This window comes from Hyaena hyaena, unplaced genomic scaffold (assembly GCF_003009895.1).
Source record: "Hyaena hyaena isolate Hyena2069 unplaced genomic scaffold, ASM300989v1 scaffold_689, whole genome shotgun sequence".
In the NCBI taxonomy this organism is placed as follows: Eukaryota; Metazoa; Chordata; class Mammalia; order Carnivora; family Hyaenidae; genus Hyaena; species Hyaena hyaena.
Window position 1 is genome coordinate 562,698 of NW_024081322.1, and position 14,647 is coordinate 577,344.

Below are 14,647 nucleotides of genomic sequence, written 5' to 3' on the forward strand. Positions count from 1 at the left end.
GCAGGTTCCAGCCTCCAAACTATCAGCAGAGAGCCCAACGCAGGCCACAAACCACGAGATCATGCCCTGAGCTGAAGCTGAATACCCAACCGAATGAGCCACCCAGGCACACATAAATGCTTTTAAATAACGATTATTAACACAATTATCAACACTAACATTTTTCTTTTGCTATCAAGTATTTTCTTTTAATCAGTAATTACTTTTTTACTAGGAAGTCCTTCTACTGATTCATACTATGATTTTCATGACTTTAATTTTTTTTTAATATTTTAATGTTTATTTATTTTTGAGAGAGAGGGAGACAGGGTGTGAGGGAGGGAGGGGCAGAGAGAGAGGGAGACAGAATCCGAAGCAGTCTCCAAGTTCTGAGTTGTCAGCACAGGGCCCAATGCGGGACACGAACTCAAGAGTCACAAGATCATGATTTGAGCTGAAGTCAGATGCTTAACTGACTGAGCTACCCAGGCGCTGCTGACTTTCATGACTTTTAAATCAATTCCTTATCTTGTATGTATTTAAATAAAAACACTGCATAACTATATCACATCATCTTTACTAATCTTCTTATAATTTCTTCTCATAATGGGTGTTTTATGTATTTTCTGATAAGCAGATTATCAAATTATTAATGGAAATTTTAAAATGCCATTATTTACAGAATACTTTTTTTTAAAAGAACATATTTATAGAACACTTAGTTATGTGGAGTCCGAACAACTTTATTATTATTTTTTAAGTATGCTTTCTACCAAACATGAGGCCTGAACTTATGATCCTTAGATCAAGAGTCTATACTCTACTGACCAAGACAGCTAGGCCCAAGTCCAAACAACTTTAAGGAAGATTTATTTTTAATTTTCTAGAGTGTGATAACATTCTACTTTAAAATCTTACTTATAACTCTAAAAGATGACCTATTTATACAGGCAGAGATATCTTACCCCAACTGTATATATGTGTTAAGCATAAAATACACATTTTTAATGATATTTTATACCTGGCAGTCATCCACTTTTGTTCTCATTACTCCTTTCATGTATTCTTTGTCCATGGTAGGAGAGACACCAAAACTATTTCCCATACATAATATTTCAGCTTTTCCATCTGGATAAGTTACTTCCACAGAACCATTCAGAATCACTGACCAGGAATCCAGCTAATTCAAAAAAATGAAGACAAAGCAGAAAATCATGGTCATGCAGCTGTAAATGCTAGAATGGTCTCTACAAATGATTTAGCAGATTTTTCATTTTAAGGATGGAATAACTCAAGTGAAGTTAACAGTTTACTAAATTCAAAGAACAAGGAATAAAGCAAAGCACAGCCATGGACCTACATATTTCCGCATGCCCAGCAGAGTGCATGTCATTCCACTCTTTGAATTAGGACATTCTTCTCTAAAACGACACAAGGAAAAAGAATTCTTCTGTTCCCCAAACATATGTAAGCAATATAAAAATGATCACCACTGCCTTTAATAAGAATATCATTTTGTTCTGACAAAAGGCATATTATGAACACTTAAAGTTCTAAAAATCTGAAAAGTTAATACATCAACGTATTTCTATCACTATCATATGAAATACTATAAAAAATAAAAATACTAGATTTGGAACATTTTGACATAACGAGTGTACCATAATTCTTGGAGTTATTCAAACTAATTGTTGCTTATTGTTTCTTAAGAGGAAAAACTAAGAACTGGTTTTTTGTTCACCTGCTGTACTGAGAGACCCTCAAACAGAAACTTTGTAAGTGATAGAAAGGTTCACTAACCTCTTCACCATCATTTAGCACTATGGTCCCAGCTCTTTCCACGACTGCAAACACCATAACAGCACAGAGTTCTCGTCTGACTGACATAGTCATATTGGCAAAAGCAGGCAATTGGTGCATAAATTCTAAGAGTTGTTCTAAAAGGCAAAAGATATTGCAAACATTAATCAGCAATTATTTAACTAGTTTATTTATTTGAGAGAGAGAAGAGAAGAGAAGAGAAGAGAAGAGAAGAGAAGAGAAGAGAAGAGAAGAGAAGAGAAGAGAAGAGAAGAGAATCCCAAGCAGGCTCCACACTGTCAGCACAGAGCCTGATGTGAAGCTCAAGCTCACAAACCATGAGATCATGACCTGAGTCAAAACCAAGAATCAGACGCTTAAACAACTGTGCCACCCATGTGCTCCACGATAACTTTTTTTAAAAGCAAGCATTCAAAAGGAATGCTCTAGGGTTCTTTCTTTTTAAATGTCCTACTACAAAACTGCCCACTGGAAAAGATAATTACTTCAAATATTGTTAATACAAAAGTTGAATTTCTTGTAAGTAAATGAAGAACTTTCACTGTGGAAATGGTGACATTTACTTATTGATTTAGGAATAATGTACACATTGAAATTCAAATTTTAATGGGAATGAAGAAATTAACAAACTTCAAATGGAAAATTTCTATTGAAAAATCAGCTGTGATCTTGTTAAGGCTAATTAAAGGGTGATATGATAAGCTGAAATAAAATAGAGGCCTGAGAATTCTCAAAAAAAAAAAAAATCTTTGGGTCTATCCTAGTGCCTTTTGGGCAAGTGGATGCCCCAAACAGCCGAAATAACCACTTTCAATCTAAAGATATTTCAGGATTTAGACACTAATAGATTATTTTCTATGGATTAAGACAAATTTATAAAACTGAATCAATTAAAAATTTTATTATGCTAAGTAAAATGAGTCAGAGAAAGACGAATATCATAGATTTCACTAATATTTGGAACTTAAGAAATAAAACATAGGAACAGAGGGTAAGGGAAGGAGAAATAAAAATGGAGAAGGATGAGAACCGTAAGACGCTCTCAAATACAGAGAACAAAGTGAGGGTTGCTGGGGGGTTGTGGTGGCGGTGGGGGATGGGCTAAATGGATGATAGGCATTAAGGAGGGCAACTGTGGGGATGAGCACTGGGTGTTGTATGTAAGTGATGAATCACTGGGTTCTACTCCTGTAACCAACACCACACAGTGTGTTAACTAACTTGAATTTAAATAAATATGATTTAAAACACTGTATCATAAATACAAATGAAAAGTGATATGTTATTTTTTTATCCTGCAGACTGGCCAAAAAATAGGAAAGTTTGATCAGTCTTCCTGTTGGTGATGCTGTGGAGAATCAGCTTAAACTTTGATAGAGCTGTCGCTGTTGACAAGATGGATGACTTCATAGTCTTTACTAGTCCTGTGGTCTCTATTTTTAATTTTTTCTATTATAAGGTAGCTTTACTAATTACTAAGTTCTTTCCTTACTCCACTATGGCTCTGTGAGGTGCATGTTTTCTTTCTCATTTCACAGGGAGAAAACAGGCTCGAAGCCATATAATTAGGAGCTGGCAATGATGATTCAGGACCGTCTGGCTCCAAAGCTCCTGCTGGACGTTATAGGTAATGAGAAAAGAGCACAAGGTGTATGTCACACATCATTTGAATACTTATTAGTTATATTACTTTGGGAAAGCTGATTAATTTCCTTAAGGCATGTTTCTCTCATTTATGAAAGAAGACATAATAGCTACCCATTGTTGGACAGTTGTGACAAATGAGATAGAGATAATAAAGTCCTTAGTACAGAGTAAATACTCAGTAAATAAGAACTGCTATTACGGTCATTGTTATATTCATATCATTCAAACTTCTGGCTAAGTAAAAATTCTGCTATATTTTTCTTGTCCTCATGTGATGAAACTGTCCCTAGGTACATTCTGTCTGTTAGGATTTAGTGACACATTTATGTTATTGGAGATACAGTAGTTTGTTAACTGCCAAAACAACACAGAAGAGAATGATATATTCTGTGAAAACATTACATTTCTAGAAGGTCAGACGAAGTGTTTTTCTCGGCTCTGGCTGGGTAATGTCTCTTCTGTTTAGACCCTATGTCATTCCCCTGTAAAAGACTTTTCATAACACAGGGTGGCTTTGGAATGAGGAGAAAAACACTGATAGGTGGTACCCAGGGACTTGGTCCAAGAAGACACTGTTCTTCAACCTGACCCAGACTGATGTGCCAGGAAATCAATATACTGTTGCAACCAGCATTTTTTTTTTTTTTTTTACAACCAGCCATTTAAAAAAAAAAAAAAGAAGAAGAAGAAGAGACTCAAAGCACATCACTTATAGAATAAGTTTTGTTTAGCGAAACTTTGATTTCTGGAAGGAGTGGGTGTTTGTATTGGTTGTATCATATAAATAAAATATATTTATTCCTTGGGACAGCAATGAACCAATTTTTAATACCACTGCAATTATCTATTATATATGAGAGGTAACAATCATTATTTTACAAATGACCCTTTGATCTGAAGCAAAAAAAAATGAATAAGCTGTGGTCCTCTGACCAATGTATCACTGTTAATTCTGCCATTACAAGCCTCTGATTTCTTTGGCTATTACTGCCCTAGCCCTTACCATAAGGTAATAAAATATTACCTATAGAACACACATTTTGCTTTCCTCCCTCCCCTAGTAATATTAGATTTCCTTGGACAAGTGAAGATTCATGGTCTTAAGAAAAATATGAGGCCAGAAGTTGTCAGAAATGTTTGAAATTCAACATAATATGATATAACATAATAGTATGTCAAATTATGACCACATATATGACTGAATAATATGAAGTATATTAAGTATAAAATATATTCACTAATACTTGCTATCTTGCTTTTTGGAAGTTTCTTGCTCCATTAATGGGTCATGTAATCAAGTTGTGATATATGAGTAATGACTAAGATTTTAAAAAAATACGACAGGATACAAAATATCTGTGTATCACATATAATATGGATAAATAATAAAGAAGACAGAAAAGATCTGATGACAGCCATATACATAATTCTCTAAGGCTCCGCTGAAAAACTAAAAATAAATAAATGCTTAATCTGATGATATCTAAGAGTTAAGTCTCTCAGAGATTCAATAATAAATAATATTGCTGATTTTGTAAATTCTACTTATAACACTGGAGAATTAGAGCAATTAAATCAGTAAAGAATGTCTATCACTAATCTTCAAATAATAAGTATAAAACAGAAGCATTTGGGTATAGGGGCTCAACATAAACTCTGGTAATGCCACAGGGATCATACAGAATTCAAGGAATTAGGGTTAGCCACGAGTTCAGGGCCTGGAATGAGTAAAAAGTTCCTAGGACATGGAAAGAAGAAGCCATGGACTGGAGAAGCAGGACTACTTTCTTCTATGTTGCTTGTAAGTATCTAGTAGAATAATACTAATATTCTTATAGTTTTGTTAGGAAAGGAATGTTTATGAAAAAAGATATTTTTCCCCCTAAAGTTTATTTATTTTGAGGGGTGGTGGAGGGGCAGAGAGAGAATCCTGAGCGGACTCCACACTGACAGCACAGGCTTTGACCCACAAACTCTCAGATCATGACCTGAGCCAAAATCAAGAGTCAGATGCTCAACCAACCGAGTCACCCAGGTGCCCCCCAAAAAAGACATTTTTAAAAACTTTTTTTCTGGTCAATGTGACACAAAGAAAAGCCAGATAACCAGCTTACAGATACCACAAGCTAGATCAATATAGAAATTAACTTATCTTGGGGCACCTGGGTGGCTCAGTCGGTTAAGTGTCCGACTTTGGCTCAGGTCATGATCTTGCGGTTCGTGGGTTCGAGCCCTGCATCCGATTCTGTGCTGACAACTCAGAGCCTGGAGCCTGTTTCAGATTCTGTGTCTCCCTTTCTCTCTGCCCCTCCCCTGCTCATGCTGTCTCTCTCTGTCTCAAAAATAAAAATTAAAAAAAAAAAGAAATTAACTTATTTGCTTTGGTTTAATTTTGTATACAAAATGGTTACTATTAAGATATTTTTGAAAAAAATTATGGATTTTTTTTTTTGGTGGTATATTGAAGGGGAGAAAAAAAGAACTCTTTGGAAGGAATCTTTGAAAAGTAGGTCTCTCTCTACTTTAAGGTGTAAAGTCAAGTCCTCAAAAAGAAATTAAATTCACAACCATTCAATAACTGAGTACCTACAGAGTTATAAACTGGAGAGCAAAAATGAATCAAGTCCTTTCCTTCAAAGTATGGAAACAAAGGTACACACACCCAAGAATCTATGGGAACCCAAAGGCAAATTTTTTAATTCTTGCAATTTTTAAAATATGATCAAATATTAGCAATTTCATTTGATTCAACTTAGATTCTTCCCTCCCCCCCCATGCCATTCCTTCTTTTTCATGGGGATAGAAGAAGATGGTTAGGAATAGAGGCATCCAGAGAGCATCATTTAAAAGTTTGTAGTTTTAATGAAAGGTATCTGTTGTAACTAAATACTGATGGATCAGTTAGATTTAATAAGAGTAACAGCAAAAAAGCTAAAGAGTGTTCACATGTGGTTTTGTCCTGAGGAAACAGAATACAAGATCTTCCAAGATCTCTTATAAACCAAACAACACTCATTGGGCTTTATCTTTAATAATAATAATGGTTTATTATTTTAAATAAAAATATATTTGATAAGAGCAAGCATCAGAATCATCTCTGCTTGCAAGTGAATTGGTATTCAAGTAAATGTTATTCACTGGAGATTATATCAGCAAGCACATTTAAAAAAGAGAGAAAACTTTGTATTTTTTTTTGAAGGAATCAGCATAGCATTTGCTTTCCAGAAATTCTGGAAAAGATAGCTTCTCAGATATGAAGTGTAAATCTTAAGTTTCCAGGAATGCCATGCCACACATATTTTAATAATTATTTTCCTCTATAACTATACTAAAATATATTCAATATTCCAAATATATTAAAAAAGGAAGATACATTAACTTACAAAAGAATAATTTCCACATCAAACTGTTCATAAGCAATGTTCAATCTTATTTTTTGAAAAACAACCTATGAGCAAGGAATCTGGAATAAGACTGCAAACTGAATACACTTCAATTTCACTTTCTCTTTAAAGACATTTTTTAAAAGAAGTCGACAAGGACAAAGAGAATAGGACAGTGTAATACAACTTTGGACACTGCAAATCAAATGAATGTGTATGTGTTATCAGACACCAGAAAGAGAAACCCAATGTTTTCAGTGGGTAAAACAGAACCACTCTAATTTATGCTACAAAACCCTCAAGAGACTTACAAACTGCCGGCACCTTTGGAATGGGAGTGCAGGTGTAGAGAAGGAAATGGGCTAGAGTCAGGGATGAATATCTGTGAAGGCCTTAAGCCCCTTACTCCAGCAGAAATTATCCAGAAAGGGTTAACGCAGAACACATTTCTTTACTGGGGGCCACAGGCACAGGAGGCCTCCCTTTTTCACTTCTTTCATGTCTGAGCCCTTTAAAAGGACATTACAAGCCATTTCTTCTTAAAATAGGCTCCATTCAGTTCATTCACCAACCTCCATCACTCCCTAATCCCCACTTTATTTTTCAGACTGAAGGAAAGCAAGGATCTTTCTTGCCTTCTTCCCTTCTGAGTTGCCAGGACTTAAAAAAATGTTCAGTACATAGAAGGTGCTCGATCACATTAGCTGAATGAATGGTTACCAACATGTGATGTTTATCTATACTTACCAATTCCTATAAATTTTAATTTATATTTTAAATACCTAATACACGTTGTTCATTTTTCATCCTTAAATTTCTAGCATATGTATATAGTGTAAGTGGTAAAAGATTTTCTTCATAATGTTTGTTTCCCTCACAACACATGCAAGTAGCCACACATAACTATGCCCTTATGGTCCTATATCTAATTCCAATAAAGCCAAGTTCATGAATTTGTCTGCAAATATATATTGGCCAAAGAGAGTTGGGAGAGTGGGAGGACAGATTATCTGGGCCAGGCAAGGGTGCTTACAGATTCCAGACCTGTGGTGGACAGAAGACGCTCAACAGAAGCCCCGACTCCTAGCATTCTAAGGAAGAGCCCAGAGTGCAGAAGGCACCCCTGAACACTACACCGTTATTACACAGTCAGCTCGTACTTGGATGGGAAAGTGAGTAAAGGGAACTTCAAGGATGGGAAAAACAGATACAAAGCCACTTAGATTTCTAACCTTAGGATACATTTAAAGTCTAATCCCCCCACAGCTCATCTGCTGCTAACTTGCCATTTCGTAGTCTTCCATTCAGTCCCACCTTCAGATGGAGCCAGAGTAGAAGTCAAGTCATTTACATGGTGATTTTACCAATTATCATTGATTGGTATTTACATACAGAAAGCATATACTTTATAGGAATAGTGCTCACAAGAAAAATAATAGAAACAACACTGTTTGGAAGACTACTTTTTTTTTAAGGAAGTTTTATCATTTGTAGACTCCAGAACACAATGATTGAATAAAATTGATTCTTTAAAATTTTTTTCAACAAATGCTACTGCCTATGCAAGGGAAATTTATAAATTAATGACTTTTTAAAACATACTACTCTTGGGGTCTATTTTATCAGACCATTTTGCCATAAATATTTTCAATTGCTCTTAGATTCATTTTCTACTCCAAACTTACCAATGTCATCGTCTGTCCTGTCAATTGGATCCTTCTCTAGGCAATCTCTCACGATGTCCCTGCTCATCAGAGGATCAGATGCCCTTTCAATGTCTTCTTCATCATCATCGTCCTCAGAATCCACTGCTGTTTCTGGCAATCCACTCAGGTCCATATCACCAGCCTCGCTTTCTGTGGCCTTAAAACAGACCGAAACAAGTTTTTAAAACTCTCTTAAGTAAATCTTTTGTACCTAAAAGAAATGACAGCAAGTCTAGCTTGAAATATTAAAATTTCAGTATATTGATTTGTCTGTTACTAAGCATGTATTCGATATCAACAAATATTTATGCACTAGGCACTATGTAAGAAGAATTACTTGAAGAAAATAGGAGTGATTTAATCTCCTATTAAACATTTAGCTAGAATTAATGATTTATCTGAAAAATTTTGATTTCTTATCTGAAGTGTCACATGCATTTGAAATTGTAGAATAAAGATGAGAGAGACAGTGTTTGTTTTCATCTGTTTTTCAAAGAGAATTGGCTTAAGCTAAGAGCTTAAGGGTAATCACTGATTCTGAGCAATTCCTTTCCCAAAAGAACAGGTGTGGATTTATTAATGCTAAGGAGACTCAATACCTTCTTTCCTATTAGATGGTCTTTGTGTAAAAGTGAATCATAAGTCAAAAGTGACTTGATAAGCTTGTGAACAAAACATTAATATTTACTTTGATTATATCAATATCCACTCTGTAATTATAAATCACCAAAAAATAATTAAAAGACCATATGGCTACAAGTAACACATACTTTCTTCATTCCTCAACAAGGTGACTGCATCACCAATCAAATTTCAAGTAATCAAGTGCTTGAATATTTTCTTAGTCACTAGAGTCACAAACTTCAAACTGATCTCTTCTGTTGGGCTACCTTAAGGCTAGAATGATTATCTCATTTAGGTCATCCTATAGCCTGCTGTGATTATTATTTCCACAATATGTATAAATGTTATCATATCAACCTTACGTGACATTATATACCCAGAATTTACCAACTGCTTAAGCATCGTAAGAGGGAACTTAATGTTAACAACTTAAGTCTTGAATACCACATTTTGCCAGATAAAATATTAAACCCTTAAAAAGATTGTTATAAAACCATTAACTTCCTAGAAAATATGTATTATAAAGTTCACTAACTTCAAATAAGTTGTAATTCACATGGTTTTCAAAGATAATAAAGACATCCTATTTTTAAGAACAAGCAAAATCCTTTATTAAAAATAAATGAAAGATAAAAGTATAAAACGTTGAACTTGATCATCTTCATCATCACCACCACCACCACCATCCAACACTCAATACTTACAATGTGCCATGAACTGCTGTTTTGTATGTATAACTCATTTAATCCTCAAAACAATCCTATGAAGTGCTATTGTTGACTTTTATTATTCTTCAAATATTCCCGTAAAGAGAAATTATTGTAGAATCAAGATTAGAAACCAGGGGGTGCCTAGGCAACTCAGGTGGTTAAGTGTCTGACTTTGGCTCAGCACATGATCTCATGGTTCGTGAGTTCAAGCCCTGCATCAGGCTTTCTGCTGACAGCTCAGAGCCATTTCAGATCCAGTCTCCCTGTCTCTCTATCCATCCCTGGCTTGTGCACAGTACTCTCTCTCTTTCTCTCTCAAAAATAAATAAATGTTTAAAAAAACAAAAGAGTAGAACCTAGGAATTCTGTCTCTCCAGTCTTAACTACAACCTAATCTATCTCTTTACAACAGATACTCACACAGAATGTGGCTTATATAAGGATCTATACTTTTTCTTTAATTTAGCTTGAGTATTTAAGAAACATTTATTATTTTCCTATCAAAGTTTCACTTTTCTCAAGTCTTGATTTATACTGCAGAACATAAGATTTAATCCTACCTTTTGAAGCAATACAAACAGGTACTAATATTTTCTGTTTAACAAAAAGAATTTTAATCACATTTTCAGTTCTTTAGGTACAATTTCCTGAACTAAAATACATATATTAAAAAACCTAAGGGGAAAATAAGTGTAGAAAGAATGCCTAATAAAGACAGAATTAAAAATGGAAAACCTAATGTCTACAAAAGCTCTTTAAATAATGGCCTTCATAAATACAACTGCTTGGGTTAAGACCATTATGAGCAGAGGTGCCCTAGGTGGGAAAGCAGTGAGGCCTTGGTGGCCTTGTGGTTTTTAAGTACTTGATAAAACATATGTAGCAGTTATTTTTATTTTAGTTAAATTAACACTTCATAGGACGCTTCATGCCATTTCCTCAGTTTGGTCATTTTCTTGATATCCTTTAAGTGAAAATAATCTCTTAAGAACTGTATTCATAATACAATATATGGGATCGCTTTTGATTTCAGTAAATCATAAAGCTTTTGCATTGATCTGAGACTATTACTAGTTTTTTTGAGAATATTACTACTTAACTGTAATGTACATCTAAATCTATATTAGCTACCCATATGGAAGGTAAATTAATTTAGGACAGGAGTTATTTGCCTAACTGAATTAACTGTGGCACACTCAGAAACACATCTCCTAATTTAAATTCAGAATTCACAGAAATTGTCTCTAGATTCTAGAACGAAACTAAAGTAGAACCTGACATGATGTATTATGCTAACACTGTGATCAGAGAAATTAGGCCAACACTGTTATCACAACCTTATTTCTGAAGTCTAGAAATGTGACAATTTGCTAATGCTTGCTATGTTTACACTTTCACCCCAGTTTCACCTTAACATTGAAGATTTTTATTCATCACCTTGTATTTTCATATATATAATCAGCCCTCTGTTTATACATACATCCCTTAATATTACCGAGATTGAAGAAGGGACTACTAGAGACAGAAATAAAAAATAACTTCTAAATAATATAGTTTTTTAGCTTACAGTGTTTCTTTAAAATTTAAACGCCTAAAATACAGTAAGAGATAAAAAATATATTTTGTACCATCCCAAAGAAATCATTACTATAATTTAAATAAATTATATGTAAGTCTTAAATAAAACAAAAAGACTCTTTTTTTTTTTTTTTTTTAAAGTAAGTTCTATGCCCAATATGTGGCTTGAACTCACGAACCCCATGCTCTATTGACTAAGCCAGCCAGGTGCCCCAAAACAAAAAGCCTTTTAAATATGAATTGGATTAGTCTTTCCAAAACTGAACCCTCCATCCCATTGTGTAAATGATCATTAGTTGTTTTCTATCTCTGTTATGTGTATTTAATTCTTAAATCATTCATGAAATAACATTCACTAAACCAGTAACTTATTTTTCTAAATAAATATCCATTATATTTTAAAATACTACAGAATTCCTTTATTTAATTTTTTTTTTTAAAGTAAGCTCTAGACCCAACATGGGGCTTGACCTGACAACCTTGAGATCAAGAGTTGGAGGCTCTACTGACTGAGCCAGCCAGGTGCCCCTACAGAATTTCTTTTAATACATTTTAATAGAACTTGATAACAAGTTAGGAGTCTACTAATGCCATAATACTGCTGCTTGATGAACAATAAAACTTTTGGAGACTGGAACGAAATGTTTACTGAACAAACACCAACTGGTCTACAGGAGAAGTGTACTAAACCTAGGAAGAATGCCTAGAACCTAGTAGTTACTGAATTTACATTTGCTAAATGAACAAGCACAGGGTTTAATAATTCAGATCTCAGCTCTACCATTTATTATGTGACTTTAGCAAAATTACTTAACCTCTATGAACCCAGTGTTATCACTAGAGTTCTATGCTCCCACTCACACGACTGTTCTTGAATCAAGTAAGGGGAGAGAAAGAATGCCAGTTACAGGTCACATCAAAAGTCAGTCCCTGGCTCAAGGGAACACATTTTTTATATCAGCATTTGTGTACCTTTACCTCCCCTCATCGCGCCGATGAAGCTTATACACAATTTCTATCGGCAGCATTTGTCAAAAAAAACCCCCAAAACTCTGTTAAATAATTCAACCCCTTACTTACTGTAAAAAAACTGTCACTCAGACTAATTGCAACCATTTAATTCCAGCTAAATGGCTCATACAACAATTATAGGAACAGTGATCCTATCCTGAATGACTACCATGTACATGAAATCTTCACATCAATTCAGCAAATTAGGATTATTACTCCTCCTTTTCAGATGAGAAAACACTAGGAAAATCAAACAAATTGTTCAATGCAAACAAAACCAAACCTAGTAATTGTGTTCGGGCTTAAAAATCAGGTCTGACCAACACAAACTACTAAATGATTTGCACTATAATACTTTGCCCAGTTTTCTCAATAGACTGTCTTCATAAAGAAAATTGCTAAATCATTAATCACCAGGGACTTCAAATAAAAACCACAACGAAATATCACCTCATACCTGTCAATAAATAAATAAATAAAACAAAACAAAAAAACAAGTGCTGGCAAAGATGTGGAGAAAAAGGAACACTTATGCACTGTTGGTGAGAATGTAAATTGGTACAGTCACTGTGCAAAACAGGATAGATGTTCCTTAACAAATTAAAAATAGAAATACCAGATGATCCAATAATGCTACTACTGGGTATTTACCCAAAGAAAATGAAAATACTAACTCAAAAGGAGATATGTACCCCATATTTATTGCAGCATTATTTACAATAGCCAAAGTATGGAAGCAATTCAAGTATATATAGATAGATGAGTGGATAAAGATGTGGTATACACACACACACACACACACACACACACACGTACACACAGGAATATTATTCAGCCATAAAAAGGAATGAGATCTTGCCATTTGCAACAACATGGGTGAATCCAGAGGGTAAGTGAAAGGACCTAGATGTAAGAGAAATAAGTCAGAGAAAGACAAATACCATATGATTTCACTTATATATGAATCTAAAAAACAAACAAACAAAATGAATATACAAACCAAAAGCAGAAACAGACTTATAAATATAGGGAACAAACTAATGGCTGCCAGAAGGAAGGAGGGTGGGAAGTATGGGCAAAATGGGTGAAGGAGAGTGGGAGATAAAGGCTTCCAGTTACAAAATGAATAGGTTATAAGAATAAAAGGTACAGCATAGGGAATATAGTCACTAGTACTGTAATAACTTTGTATGGTGACAGATGGTGTCTATGCTAGTGGTGTGCAAAGAATAACGTATTGACTTCTCCAATCACTTATGTTATACACCTGAAACTAATGTAACACTGTGTCAACTATACAAAATACAGTTAAAATATAATAAAGCAATGAAATGTGTTCTGCTTTGCTAAGTCATAAAACAAATTTTAAATACATATATTTGTACATAAACAAAACTTTTGCTATTTTATAGCTTCCTCCAAACCATATTACTAAGATTAATGTTAGTCTTTAAATTCTTCTATTCTAAATAAAGATAGGCACACAGGCACTTAATATTTTAAAAGTATCTGATTATATTTGTCTCAGGAGCAAGAAGGCAGGCTTACATAATAAAGTTAGGCAAATAACTCCTGTCCTTAATTAATTTACCTTCCAAATGTATAGCCTAATATATAGACTTAGATGCACATTATAGTTAAATGGTAATATTCTCAAAAAAACTAATAATAGTCTCAGATCAATGCCAAAAGCTCTATGATCTACTGAAACCAAAAGGGATTCTATATATTGTATTATGAGTGCAGTTAAGAGATTATTTTCACTTTTTAAAGGATGTCAGGAAAAAGAACTTGAGGAAATATTAAATGCCATGAAGCGTCCTGTGAAGTGTTAATTTAACTAAAATAAAGATAACTACTACATATGTTTTAGAGTACTTAAAAACCATTTAAAAAGTTTCTGCTTATTAAATATACCATGCACATCCCTATGTTTAAAAGGGTTGCTTAGTAATCATTCTTGATGTAACTAAATTTTGTGGAGAATTTCAAACGTACATATTTAACCCACGCTGCACGTAAGTCAGACCCTGATATAAATTCAGGCTAGTAGAAGGCTATATTTATTGAATGCTAATGCTGATGATAATTTAACAGAGACAAGGTAAGTAGGAACTCTCTACAAAACCAGTAAAACCTTGGTTTGTGAACAGAATTCATATTCTGGAAACACACTTGTAATCCAAAG

The 14,647-nt window shown here is 34.2% G+C and overlaps 1 protein-coding gene across 6 annotated transcripts in view; it reads right to left on the bottom strand.

Moving 5' to 3' along the window:
- Positions 1–14,647, bottom strand: part of RAPGEF2 (Rap guanine nucleotide exchange factor 2) — a 246,596-nt gene that overhangs the window by 34,458 nt on the left and 197,491 nt on the right. For all 6 annotated transcript variants that reach the window (XM_039217432.1, XM_039217428.1, XM_039217429.1 and 3 more), the window contains 3 exons: positions 8,516–8,693; positions 1,780–1,916; positions 1,001–1,159 (listed from right to left, as the gene is read on the bottom strand). In XM_039217432.1, the coding sequence (XP_039073363.1) occupies positions 1,001–1,159; positions 1,780–1,916; positions 8,516–8,693 (474 nt within the window). The remainder of the gene's footprint in view (positions 1–1,000; positions 1,160–1,779; positions 1,917–8,515; positions 8,694–14,647) is intronic.